The sequence below is a fragment of the Cucurbita pepo genome, chromosome LG02, assembly GCF_002806865.2.
Source record: "Cucurbita pepo subsp. pepo cultivar mu-cu-16 chromosome LG02, ASM280686v2, whole genome shotgun sequence".
NCBI lineage: Eukaryota > Viridiplantae > Streptophyta > Magnoliopsida > Cucurbitales > Cucurbitaceae > Cucurbita > Cucurbita pepo.
In genome coordinates, this window is record NC_036639.1 from 1,932,914 (window position 1) to 1,947,082 (window position 14,169).

General features: G+C 38.7%; 2 protein-coding genes and 1 pseudogene across 3 annotated transcripts; all 3 read left to right on the top strand.

Annotated features, from left to right (window-relative positions):
• The first annotated feature begins 299 nt into the window (after positions 1–299).
• Positions 300–3,687, top strand: LOC111788232. The gene is made up of 6 exons (XM_023668514.1): positions 300–722; positions 827–1,099; positions 1,671–1,828; positions 2,491–2,596; positions 2,683–2,808; positions 3,277–3,687. Exons 1-6 carry the CDS (start codon positions 531–533, stop codon positions 3,412–3,414), a joined length of 993 nt encoding a protein of 330 aa, XP_023524282.1. The 5' UTR covers positions 300–530; the 3' UTR covers positions 3,415–3,687.
• A 1,282-nt stretch (positions 3,688–4,969) lies between these two features.
• Positions 4,970–6,697, top strand: LOC111788251 (annotated as a pseudogene).
• Positions 6,698–7,047: 350 nt separating this feature from the next.
• Positions 7,048–13,822, top strand: LOC111788290 (blue copper protein-like). 2 transcript variants are annotated; one of them, XR_002814122.1, is made up of 5 exons: positions 7,048–8,026; positions 8,183–8,252; positions 11,603–12,563; positions 12,639–12,735; positions 13,251–13,338. XR_002814122.1 is itself a non-coding variant. In XM_023668615.1 (2 exons), the coding sequence occupies exons 1-2, from the start codon at positions 12,879–12,881 to the stop codon at positions 13,673–13,675; spliced, it is 630 nt and encodes a 209-aa protein (XP_023524383.1). In that variant the 5' UTR covers positions 12,744–12,878; the 3' UTR covers positions 13,676–13,822. The 2 variants fall into 2 exon arrangements, 1 of the variants encoding a protein (XP_023524383.1); XM_023668615.1 differs by lacking the exons at positions 7,048–8,026; positions 8,183–8,252; positions 11,603–12,563; positions 12,639–12,735 and adding an exon at positions 12,744–13,083 and having other exon boundaries at positions 13,251–13,822.
• Positions 13,823–14,169: the final 347 nt, after the last annotated feature.

A 14,169-nucleotide genomic window follows, 5' to 3' on the forward strand; every position in this document is an offset into this window, starting at 1 on the left:
CTGATTCTGAAGGTGGAGGCTCTTTCGAAGTGCAGTCGACATTGGATAACGTATTATTTAACTAACTTCGATCATGTTAGTTGTTATCTTAAATTTTTTAAAATTAAATTGTTTAATTTTATAATTATAAGAAAATTATGTCAACCACTAATATTTGTATAAAATAATAATTTAAAAATCAAAATCGATTTTTTTTTTAAAGTTGGGCTTCTGGGCCAATGGGCTCGACACGTCATCAAGCCCACTATAAATTCAAATATTTTGAAAAGAAATTAGTATTTATTCTGACCCGCCCATGAACGCGCTGCGCTCTCATTCAAAGTGGTGCCACAACGGCTACGTCTCGTTGGCCACATTTTTCTTCTTTTGAATTACAGTAGCTTTTGAAAGGAGCTGGGCGAACTTCGTTTGAATTCGAAGTATTCGAGATTTCAACGACTTCTCTGGTCGCTTGCTGGAGTCGTTGTAGTTTCTAGGGGTTTTTGCGACTTGGAATTTTTGAATCTCGCTAGGGTTTACAGGATTTAGCGATGGATCTTCCTCCTGAAGTCGACAATTACATCAAGGAAACAATAGATCATTCATTAGGTCTACCTGTGTCAGCGGAGACGCTGGAGTTGAAGCTTCGGGTCTCTGAGGATGCTCAGAGGCGGCTTGGTCAATATTGCGATGTTCTACAGTCCAAAATCAAAGAAAAAGATCTGTTGATTGAGCGTAGTAGGGTTCGTATGTGTTGTTGATTTTTTGTTCTTCGTTTTCTTTGATTTTTTTTTTTTTTCAGTTTTTCGTTTTTCTCACGTATCTGTTCTTACTTCGTTGTTGATAGGCTGAAGCGACAATGAACGCACAAGCTTTGAAGAAATTTGTCGAGGAGAATCGAAAATTGGCTACGGAGTGCCTTTTTCTTACAGGTCAATGTGAAAAATGGGAGAGAGAGTGCTCTTTATATGATCACGACCGAGATGCATTGATGGAGTTCGGGAACGAGGCGGATCAGCGTGCAAGGGAGGCTGAGAATCGTTTTCACGAATTGCAGGAAGAGGTTAGACGGTTGTCAGATGAACTGCTGTTCTTTAAGCATGAATACGAGAGGAAAAGGGTAATAGCATCTCCTCTCACGCACTCACGTGTTGTTAGTCTTATTTTTTGTATAGTAAAGAAAGTTCAGTACAATGGAGGACATGATATCTGCGGTATAATCGTCCATATCAAACTGGCAATTCAGATTAAGTAAAAGTTGGGTTTCTCAGGTTTAATTGGTGGGGTTCTATTTTTGGGTTGTGTGCTATGCTAAAAGATTTTTGAACCTCTGGACCTTGCAATGTCTATCTCCCCTCTTAGATTGTTTGTTTATTAGTTGAAGGGTCGTTGTCATATAGTAATGATCTCGTGAGTTAAATGCTTTAAGGTCGATGTTGATCATTTCTATGAACGAGGAATCATAAAATGCCTCTAATAATTGAGTTAAAAAAATGGTCTTATCTGAGCGTAGATATTACTGTTTAGTTAGCTCGATGAACATCAACTACTTTGTTGATTACGTAATTATGTCAGTTGCCAATTTTTACTAGTAGCCTAGCCTAGCATGCAAGCCGTAAGTCAGGATAGTAGATCGTTCTTCCATTGGTTGTGTTAAAATTGATGCATGTGCATTTTTTACAACGCTTCAGGTTGATTCATCTTCTGATGGTAGAGATTTGGAGGATAACTTACTCGAGTTGGTTTTGCCTACATGTAATTGTAATGATAGATCTACAGCTGCTCATGCATTTTTAGAAGCAAGCAGTGATCAAGATTCAAGCCAGAAGCTTATGAAAATGTGGAATTGGTGAGCTTTTGTTTCTGTTTTTGTTTTTTTTCGAAATTTTATTTTTATTATGATATAAAAAGAGAATAGGGTAGAGGACCCCCCCAAAAAAAAAAAAAAAAAAAAAACGCAATTGTGGGATCCCACACCGGTTGAAGAAGAGAACAAAACATTCTTTATAAGAGTATGGAAACTTCTCCCCCGCAGACGCGTTTTAAAAACCTTGAGAAGAAGCCCAAAAGGGAAAAGCCCAAAGAGAACAGTATCCGCTAGCGGTGGGCTTGGACCGTTACAAATGACATTAGAGCCAGCCACCGGACGATATTAAGCTCCAAAGGAGGGTGGACATGAGGTAGTGTGCCAACAAGGACGCTGGTCCTCGAAGGGAGGTGGATTGGAGGGGAGGGTCCCACATTGATTGGAAAAAGGGAACTAGTGCCAGTGAGGACGCTGGGCCCTGAAAGGGAGTGGATTGTGAGATCCCACATCGGTTGGGGAGGAGAAAGAAACAATGTTTATAAGGGTGTGGAAACCTCTCTCGCATTTTAAAAACCTTATGGGGAAGCCCAAAAGAAAAAAAGCTCAAAGAAAACAATATCTGCTACGTCCGTTAACCCGTTAACCTCCTCTAGAAGTAGTTTAAGTTCCTAACTCTGTTAACCTTTGTTGAAATTTCCTCCTAGCTTAAAGCCTTCAACTCAAAAGGCTCTATCACTAGCTGCTTACCTGAAGGCCGTGGAGAAGGATTGTGAACATCTGAGAGCAAATCTTCAAAAAGCTGAAGAAGAGGTAAGCTTCGGGCATTTTTTTCCTGGATTCTTGCTTTGTGAACCATATTTTGCTCCAATGATAGCTTATTCATGCTAGTTATGCAGGTGAAGTTGTTGTATGAAGATAATATGCTTCTTGACGAGGAGAACAAGAGGCTGCTGAAACGGCACCAGGAAGATATAATTCAACATTCAGGTGATAAGCAGGCCAACAGTGGGTCTGCCGCCAAGGTCAGGCTCATCAACTTCTTAGTACCATTTAATAAGTACTCTGATTTCTCAAGTTTTTCTTTGTTTTCTAAACTCTACTTTCGAGTCCTCATCATATATGCATCGATATTTTATGGTAAACTTAGGCTAAAATTTCACAAAACTATGAAAAAACAAAGAAAACATAGGTGTAATTAGATATTATAAGCTTAATTACATAAATACACTTTCTTTTTGAAAATTTTGCTTATTTTCTCGTCATTTCTCTATTATAAATTTCTATTTTTTCTAGAAAAACTTTTAAATTCGGAGTCAAATTCTAAAATTAGGATAATTTATATGTAAATAGTAGATAACTAAACAAAGGAATTCTTTAAANAAAAAAAAAAAAAAAAAAAAAAACAAAATGGGGAGAAAACTAAAATAGTATTTTAGTTTTTGGGTATGCCATACTTGAGATTAATATCATCTTTAACCTCTTGTATGCAGTCAAACAAGCGAAAATCATGTCGAAAAATGAGCAGTCCAATTGAAGGGAAGAATATCATAAATGAAGTCGACTCGACACGACAACCTCTTTCACCTTTACAACATAACTCCCCGAGCTCGAGAATGCGAAAGAAGTAGTTGCAACCCAAGAACAGGTCACCCCTTCCCCATTTCCTTGTGACATTTTGCTGCCACAGTACTTAAAAGCATATGACTGACCTAACATAATAGCAGCTAGCTAGAAGTACGATAACATATCCTTTGCTAGTAGGAAGTATTCAGCTGAGTTGTTGATTTGAAATGATATGAAGGAAAAACTCTATAGTTTCGTGCCAATGTGCCTATATTCTTGATTGTATTCTTGATCATACTTTAGGCTTTAGATAAACTGTGTTGTACTTATTTTGAAACTAATCTTAATGCCTATGATTTCATTTATATTTTGAAACATGTGAGGTTTTGTGAAAAATAATTTAAAATTACTTTGATAACGAGAACATAATGTATTTACAGCCTTCTATGAACGTAGAATAATCATGTCAATTTGAGCATATTTTAATTATTGTCTAAATTTCCTACGTGTATTTTTTTTTTAGTTTAGTAGTGTTGGAGTGGGAGATTCGAGTCACTTGTTGTCTACCTCCGTAGTTAGTCATTTTATCATTTTAGTCTTTGAGTTTTGAAGTATAACGGATAAGATAGGAACAAACCGAAAGCTGACTGGACTTGTTAGCTGCTTATGTAGCTTGGTGATTTTTTTNTTTTTTTTTTTTTTTTTTTTTTTTTTTTTTTTTTTTAATGTAACAATTAATAATTAAAAATTCTCCATTTATTATATTACGAAAACAGTTTCAAAATGCACCTACCAAGAAGAAAAAGAAACGTTGTTTAAGCTAGGTCCATGGGTTGAAATCAATTTAACCTTAAGGGGAGGGGCAGGAGCGAAGCTGTGAAACCGACAGGGGAGGTGAAGGAGCCTAATACTTGAAATCAACTTTTGCACCCGTCTCAAATTAGGGAGATAGTGGAGAGAAATTTCTCCCGATAACCAAATAGGGTTGGAGACGAGATTGTATTCTTCATCCACTTTTTATCCCACTTTTATATATATTTATAAATATATATATATACACATTTTCCCAAAACATTAACGAAACCTTGGTTTCATGAACAAATGTTAACTTATTCCGTCTTAGAAAGAAAACCCACTAAGCTTTCCTTCCCTCTAGAAGATTCGCTCGGTGCTCTTCTCTTTCATTTGGTCGCCTAGCAAGTTATCAAATTCGAGTATTTAAGTATCAAATGTGGTTGATTTTTGCAATGCTTCAATCACGGTGGGATGATAAGAAAACTTATATGAAGGAATTATATATATATATATATACTCGAAAATTCAACGATTTATTATTTATTTTTTAAATTTCAAATGCATAAGAACAATTATAGATTATATATATATATATATATATATATATATATATATATATATATATATATATATACACACATATACGCACATTTTTTTTTTAATTTGTTCTTAAACCCTGATTATTTGGAGGGTTAATTTGAAAATAGATTATACAAATTTAAAGAATTCAAAATGTCAGTGACGGATAAAAGATAAAATTACCCTAAATAAACAATTAAGTGGTCACTGCATTTTACGAGGGAAAATTAAACGAAAGTATCTAAATATTGGCTAAATATCAAAACGTCGACGTTTTTTTACCTTTTCCGAGCTTCCTTATCCAAATCCATGGCGTAGCTCTGTGTTGCTTTCAAACCGGAAGAAACTGAACGGAGCGCGGTGAATAATATCCCAGCAATGGCTCTGGTTCGCCTTCCTTGTTCTTCATCTTCCACTTTCCTCCGCTCTAAACAACAGCATCCGATCTTTCTCGCACCTTTTTCATGTTCGCAAAATCCATCTTCTTCCATCAATGGCGACATCAATCTCTCTCTTTATCGCTCTTCTTCCTCTCTTCTTTCTACTTCCTTTGACCACAATCCTTCCATTTCACTAAAGGTAACAAATCTAGGAGGTTGATTTTCCATTTCGCTTCAACCTCCCAAGACGATGCAGTAGCGAGCTCTCCTTCTGATACTGAGGAATTTTCTCGAACCAGATTGTTTGCTCAGAACGTGCCTTGGAATTCTACTCCTGAGGATATTCGTTCTCTGTTCGAGAAATTTGGTACTGTTCTGGACGTGGAGGTATGTCAATTCTAGTTTATTGTTTGACGGTTTTAGTTTATTGCGAATTGATTATCGGTCCTCTTTCTCTCAGCTTTCAATGTATAACAAGATCAGAAACAGGGGATTGGCGTTTGTAACGATGAGATCACATGAAGAAGCTCTTGCAGCACTCAAGAATCTCGAATCGTATGTAAGCAGACTGATGTTTATCTTGATTATGATTTTTGTTTTGTTTAGCTTATTGTGTTCTGTTGCGTAATGGAGGCTTACAACAATGTTTACGCTCGATCATGGAAGAACAGTCGAAGTAGAAATTCATTGCGTTTGGCTAAAAATTTTCATCACTTTATTACTTCGGGTTGAAGCATTTTGAACTCTTGTTGGATTCATTCAATGAAATGGTTCACATAAATGCAGGAATTTGAGGGTCGTACTCTAAAGCTCAATTATGCTAAGCTTAAAAAAGAGAAACCCTCCCCTACCGTGCAGCCAAAACCAGTTACGTTCAATTTGTTTGTGGCAAATTTATCATTTGAAGCAAGAGCAAAGGACCTTAGGGAGTTCTTTGAGTCAGGGAGTGGTAATTTAGTTTCTGCACAAATTATTTTTCATGAGAATCCAAGAAGGTCTTCTGGATATGGTTTTGTTGCCTTCAAAACCAAAAGGGATGCTGAAGCAGCTCTTTCTGAGTTCCAAGGGAAGGTAATTTCAGGTGTTACTACTTATTTTTTAGCCTCAAGATCAGTGTATATCAGCATTCTTATGGTTCTTCGTCTGTTTGAAGTGCAGATTTTCATGGGAAGAGCACTTCGTGTTGCACGTAGTAAGCAGTTTGTGAAACTTCCTGAAGAGAAATCCCAACCTGAAGTTACATCAACTGTTGGCATGGAGCTATCTGATGCTGCTGCTGAAGTTTAAAATACGTGGTCGTCTCATGGTAGAACGAAAGAGTTTGTCATCAACCTTTCATTCTTCTTCTTCTTCTTCCATTTTCTTTGTTTTGTAGGTAATGCTATCTAGTTCTCCTCAGAAAGCGCACATTACTGAAAATCCATATCGGTTAACGAGTGTATATTAGATCACATATTAGTGTCATTACCCTCGAGAAAAGTAAGACGGTTTTCTTTAATCCTTTTTTGTAATCGCCCAAGCCTACTACTAGCAGATATTGTCCTCTTTGTGCTTTTTCTTTCGAGCTTCCTCTCAAGGTTTTAAAATGCATTTACTAGAGAGAGGTTTTCACATACTAATGCTTCATTCTCCACTTTCCCTTTCGGGCTTCCCTTCCAGGTTTAAAAACGCATCTACTAGGGAGAGGTTTCTACATATTTATAAGAAATGTTTTGTTCTTCGCTTTCCCTTTCGGGCTTTCCCTCAAGGTGTTAAAATGCGTGTACTAGGGAGAGGTTTCCACATACTTATAAGGAATGCTTCGTTCTCCGCTTTCCATTTCGGGCTTTCCCTCAAGATTTTAAAACGTGTCTACCAGAGAGAAGTTTCCACATACTTATAAGGAATGTTTCGTTCTCAGCTTTCTCTTTTGGGCTTCCCTTCAAGGTTTTAAAACGTGTCTGCTAAGAAGAGATTTCCACATACTTATAAGGAATGCTTCGTTCCCCATCTCCAACCGATGTGAGATCTCACATTATTCTTATTTCTCTTAATAAAACCTCATTTCCTCAGCTGTGTCCTTTTTTTGTTACTATTTTGAACACACAGTATTGTGCTAATTCAAGAACAAGGACAATCGGTACAATTTGATCTTTACTTATTTGCTTTAAATAGAATAGGTGGGTGGGAGAATGCAATTACAGTATGCATTTTTGTTTGCATGGTCGCAGTATTGTACTTGAATTCACATTCATGTGTACTACTCATAATTGCAGTACTGTACTAATCGAGAACATTAAGCAACCGTCTGCGATTTGTTTGTTTGGTTGATTGCTTTATATGCTTAAAGTAGTCAATTCATGAATGTTGGCAAACCCCTCAGTGTGAAGAGGCAATGGGCGTCGAGTTCTTGAATTTCATTGCTTCATTCTGTTATTTGACGATGTTATGTGGTTTCCCTGTCCGGAGCAAGTAGTGAAGATGCTAGATATTATCTTCCACAGCAGTGTTGATTGTTTGTTCTTGTTCACGCCATGATAAGTTCAACCTTGTTCTTTAGACCTTCATGAATTCTTCATATTACTTTATTGTCTCTCTGTTCTCTTTCTCTTCTCCTTTTCTTCTTTTCAGGTGACATATTGTTAGGTGTGGAATCATTTCTTGTTTTGCATCTTTGTTATCTTCTTTGACGATCTTAGTACCCAAACTTTTGTATGAATATTCTCGAACTTTGACAAATACAAAGTCGTGTTCTGTGCTAATGATGTCAAATTTTCTTGTATAAAATTATATTAGCTTCGTGTTGGGACCGAGTTCATACTCCTTCGGCCATACTTGCCTAACTGTGCTCTTCCAATATTGAAGGACAAGAAGAAAGTAGATGGTATATATAGCCTATATGTGCATTCTCTTGCAAAAAGGTTCTTGATCTTGAAATTTGAAGGTAACGAGTGTTTTCATTCAGAAAGAGAGTTGCTGATTGGTTTTAAAATTTTCTGCAAGTTAGATTTGGTTTAATTTTGAAGGCGTAGCAGGATTTACTCTGTAGAATCGAGTTTAGCCTTTAAACTTCACAATTCTGAATTTTTGATCTCTGCAGGAAGACATGCTCGATAAAGAAAAAACGTGTAATCTTCCACAAAGTTGAGGTGGAAAAGCATCCTTGAAACGTAATGCTTCTCCCTCTAGTGATCTCTGTTAATCCAATAGGGGTATGAGTATAGTTCTAGTTGTGTTCATCATCTTGAGCTAGCAAAAAATGACTGACAAATGTTGATTGCCCTTAAACATATGATTTCCCATTTAGTTCGATATCCAGTTCAAACCATACTCGGAAAGATTTTGTAATACCCGAGCCTCAACTGAAAGTTTAAAATCTAAGTTTACCTTCGATCTCTCTCAATTTTATTGAAGGTCTTAGAGACCAAAATCCGAGATAAGGCCAAAGACAAAAATGATGAGGAATAAAAGAACTTAGGAAAAATATAAAAGAAAAAGGATAGAAAATTAAAAGAAAAATGATAGAAAATTAGAAGGATGGTCAAGGTTAATCCCTGGAGGGTAATTTGGTCATTACACCCTCCATTTTAGTAACATACTAATAAAAGAAAAAAAAAAGAAAAATAAAAGGGAAAAGGAAAAGGAAGAGAAGGAAAAATGGCTGAAAGAAAAAGAATATAAATGGTGAGAGAAAGAAAATTCTAGAGAGAGAAGGAAAGTTCTAGAGAGAGAAGGAAAGTTCTAGAGAGAGAGGGAGGTCACCGCCGCTCCGGCGACGAGGGGTCCGGTTCCGGCCGAACCTTCTTCATGAAATCTTCACAGAACTCAGAGGAGAATATTCTTAACTTTTAGATCATCCAAGACCATCAAGAAACAAGGAAAAAAATCTAAAGGTAAAGTTCTTGAATCTAGATTCTCGAAATTGCTTCAGATCTGTGAGATATAGTAAGAGTTAGAGCCTGAACTTTGAGTATGTTAATCTACAGAGGATTACGCTCAAAACCTGTGAAGGAAGTTGTAATCGATTCAGATCGGAAATGGGAGTTTCGGCGTTCGTCAAAGAGGTAGGCATTGATGTTTCTTGCCATTTTCGGACTAAGGTAATTATTCCGGGGATTAGAATTAAATTACAAGAAAAATACCTTCCTAAAGATGAATATACGCTCTACAAATCTCGTGAAGGAACCATGTTGATCCGAGTTAGGTAGAACGAAATGTGAAAATGTAAAGAAAATGGAACAAAGTAATCGAATGCTGGAAATCGCAGGAGAAGGGAGGAGGCTGCGCTTCGCCGGAGGAGAAGGGCCACGTGTCAAGCGTCCATTGGAGAAGAAAAATCAAAGAAATACTTCGCGTCGGGCGGGATTCGATGGCCGGCGGCCCGCTACTCGAGTTCGCGACCCGATGACCCGCGCGCAACCCGGACCACCGACCCGGTTTCTGGTTGCCACGCGTCAGCGTAAACGAATTCGAATTTCCAGCGCGCCCTTCCGGTTTCGAACCGACGACCTTGACCTCGGCTGACCGTTTATCGGGCGCCACGTGGCAACACCTCAGCGCGCGTCTCCCCTCCCTCATGCGCGTCCGTACGCGCGCGTGGCCGTGAGCGTGTAGCACCTTCCCAGGCGCGTGTGAGCGCGTGAGGTGCTGTTCTCAGCCCGTTCGATTTCTGTTTGCCCGATTTCCCTCCGATTCCAACTCTAACCCTATTTTTTATATGGAATAGGGTTTAAATATGAAAATTCAGTATTTGTGGACACTCTATTGGTGTAGAAATGCTCAACGAAGAACACGCGTCAATCGGGTAAGTCACCACACGGAACTTTAGGAAGAAATACTTGTAGGAGTCGCTTGGTTATGCATGCATGCTAGTTTATTTACCTTCGGTGGTAGCCTTCCATGATTGAATGTATGTAATTTGGTTGTTAAGAGTATGAGTGTATTATGTGAAGTATTTTGAGAATTATCTGAGTGTTGCAATAATGTTTTAAGCTTCCGCTTTATATGTATATGTTTAAGGAAGACGGAAACTTGTGATCTCTGCGCTCCGGGAGTTGATGGATGTTATCGCCCCGTTGAGCATGTATGTTTACTTTGCATGAATTGTGTATGATGATGCTGGATGCTAGTTGTGTGCACACTCAGTTAATTTCCCTGACTCACATTTATGATTAAGTCTAGGGATATGTGGTTAGAGTAACAAGACACTAAGGTATAAGACCTAACATTCCTCAGTAGGCTAACAGACCACCACGGCATACGAGCCACCTCTAGAGTACCCTTAGGCTACTTGTGTGTGGATGGTGATATAGCTTCGTGGGGGACCAGCGGGTTCCTGATCAGGACTCGACTGCTCGATAGCCGTTTAGTATGGGAAACGGGATACCCACGTCGTAATTGACCGTTTAGCTGGATGGAATAGGGGAGGTAGCCCTCCCAAATACAGGGGGATTACCATGGGACTAGGGGGTTGCAGCTCACTTCCTAGGCAAGACCCCAAGTAATCTCATACCCATGCCGAGGTAGCCACTCGCAAGGCACCAGTCCAACACAGGTTAGCATAAAAGGAACTCTAGGGGTATAAATAGAAGGTCTAAGAACCAAGGAAGCCCGAAGGGGGCAAGTCCCAAGGGGGAAGCCCTAATGAGCTAAGACCAGAATCAGATGTTCTAGAGCCAAAGGAAAGTCCGTGGTTGTTTGTTAAGTTTAGGGTGCGACGAGAGCCTACAAGTAGGTGGCTTACTGAGTATAATTTTTATACTCATTCCTTTTACCCTCTTTTTTTTCAGGTGCCGGTCGAGGTGGAGGAGCGTTCGAGAGCTGTGCGGTCACAGAGGAGGTCGTTCCGGAGCGTCAGTCCCTTGTCGGTCTTTTCGAGTCTTTTGTGTTTCATTTTACATTTGTAATTTCCTTTGTAATAATTTCGAAACAAATCGTCTCTCTCTTGTTTTAACCAAATGGAGTTTTTATCTTTTTACTTTTCGTCCCTTCTATTTTCTTTTGTTAGTTTTCGATTTCGTCTTTTGGTTCACGGTCTGATTTTCGAAGCCTCGGAAATCGGGTCTTGACAGATTGCCTTTGCATTAGGTAACATAATTCTACTACTGATGTCAATCTAAACAATCTCTACCCAATTCTACAAATTAGACTACTGATGTCAATCTAAACAATCTCTACACAATTCTACTAATTAGACATATATCAAACATATATATCTCTACACAATTCTACTGATTAAGCATATATCAAACATATATCTCCAAACAAAAGGTTAGAAGTTCGAATTCTATGTAGCGAACATTGGGGTGGTTGGCTTCATATTGGCTTGAAGCCAACGGGCCCAATGAAGCCCTAACTCGTGTGGAGTTGTGGTAATGGAAATGCCGGGATGGTAGAACCAAACCACAATAATGCAAACCTTTCATCTTCCTTATGATGACTTCCTTTGATCCTTTTACTTTTAGGCTCTTCTTTGTTGGGTGGAATGTTAAATCATAACCAACTACATTTCTATTCTCAGGCTAAAGGTTAAAGTTCATTGTAAGAGCTCAATTGTCAGAATTTGGTTAGTTCAAAATTTTCATTCAAGATTCAAGTGTTCTCTCACCTCTGTTTGTATCTTTGTGGAAAAGAAAACAGGTTAATCAGGATTGGTCGACAAGTTTTCTAGTTGGAACAGTGACAATATCTCAAGCAAGATTTGATGAATAATTTCTCTAAGTATCTGACCTTGAATTTAAAATGGAAAGGAAGTATCTTTTTCCATAGGGCCATGAAAATGGACAGCTAATTCTTCGTTGATATATTTACTTTGATGGGTTTAGTAGACTTGAAGCATTCATTATATTATGTTGTTTAAGGCCATGGCAATGGTATCTTTTCAATCACTTTCTCAAGTCCAATCCCCAAGACTTTCTACCACAACAATGGCAACATTGAGCCATGGAAATGGCAGCCAAACTATATGTTTGGTGTTTCTTCCATCAATCAACTCGATCTACGCTAATACAAGCCGACCAAAAGAAGCAAGACTTAGATTATCATATACCAGATCTCTTCTTTTGATAGGACTTTGTGACCTCGTGAGGAAGGGAGTTTTGGGAACAAAGTCCCCAGATTTCAAAGTCCCAAAAAATGAGACGTCTGAAAGATCCTACTGAGTGACGCACTAAAGCCATGAAAGTGACCTTTTGGATTAGAAAAATGGCCTATGTCGTCCGACTTCTCCGTCAAGGGATTCCTATGGATTGCATTGGAGCGTATATTGAAGAAGTTATAGAGTCGCACTATCATTGTTTGGACAAACAAAACCGAGCTAGCTTCACATGCATTTCTTCATTTGCACACAACACCATTGACTCGTGCAAAGAAATTTGGTCCAAAATACATGTAAAGTAATTGACCTTCTTGGCTATGCTTACACAAGTCACTCTCTTTGTCGTCCAACAGCTCAACAGAAGAAATGGTTCCTTCAAGATATGGTAAGCTAAATTTAAGACTTAACTATAATGACTCTGTCTATAAATGTCTAACAAATACTGTTCATATCCTTGTAGGTATACTTTAATGGCTTCAAACAGCTAGATTGATGAAGAAGAACTAAGTTCCTAAAATTACCATTATCAAGTGAAAAGCACTTGCTAAAAGTGTTAGGTAAAGAGTATAACTTAAGTCATCCCCCACATAACCAAAATTATTTGCATTAGGACCAAACTTCTTCTTCCCCACTATATATATGTAAAGCCTTCAATCCTCTGTTTCTAACTTGAAATCTTTCTCTTGCCCACTCTATTCTAATGCATAGCATTTTTGTTAAGAGTAATTACCTTCAAATGGCTAGCTTCCATGCCGGATTTGTTTGCCTCCTGGCACTTGGGTTCTGCATGGTACAGCCGAACTTGGCCACAGTTCACACCGTCGGAGATACTTCCGGCTGGTCCCTTGGCGTTGATTATGGCACATGGGCCTCTGGGAAGGCCTTTGTCATCGGCGACAAACTTGGTTTGCTTACTTTTTTTCATCCGTTTTTCTCATGGGAATAATGTCGAACATCTTTTGTGCATTTGTATTTTTGATTGTATTCAGTTGTTTTTCTCATGGGATTAACGTCGAACACCTTTCGTGCATCTGTATTTGCTTATTTTCCTTCTCAAATCTCTTCATGACAGCGTTCAGCTATGGAGAAGGGCACACAGTGGACGAAGTTACCGCCAGTGACTACAAAGCATGCACGACTGGAAACTCCATAACTTCCGACAGTTCAGGCTCCACCACTATCACCTTAAAGACCGCCGGAACCCACTACTTCATTTGCAGCTCTATGGGGCACTGCGTCGGCGGCATGAAACTCTCCGTCACAGTCGGCGCCGGAGGACCGTCCACTTCTCCATCGTCAGGGGACGACAGCTCCACCACTCCAGCGTCACCGGCAAGGGACACCCCTTCAGTCACCGGAGCCACGCCGGCGACCACCACGCCTACAAAGCAGCTTCCAGCAGGTTCGTCGAATTCAGGGTCGTATGTTCTCCCGAATTTCTACGTGGCAATTTTGGCGATTTTGGTAGGTTCGTGCGTGTTGGCTTTAGGCTATTAAGAAATTGAGTTTATATATAAATTTGGCGGAGAGACTTGAGATATGTTTTTATGTGATTATACGCCGTCGTTTTGATTCGCATTTTCATTTGTTTGTATTGAGGTGGTCGGTTGGTTTATTTTTAAATTAATTTTGCCTTCTTTATTAAATAAATTAATAATTGTCTCTTAGCTAAAATTGCAAGATTTATTTATTTATTCAATTTTTTTTTTTTAATTTCTTCATTCTACTTAATAAATAACTAAAATATTAATTATCGATTAGACCTAGCTTAATCGATAAAATACTAATTTCGCGAGAGGACAAGGACGACAACTGTGGAGGAAGAAGCCATGGCCATGAAGACAGCGACCAAGAAGAGAGGAGAAAATGGAAGGTGAAAGGGACGTTTGAGTTGCAAAGGTTGAAGACGAGAGAAGAAGAGCGTGCTACTTCTGCACTGGCTTATCAATATATAATATATTTAAACACGCACACCCAGCCGAGTGAATTTT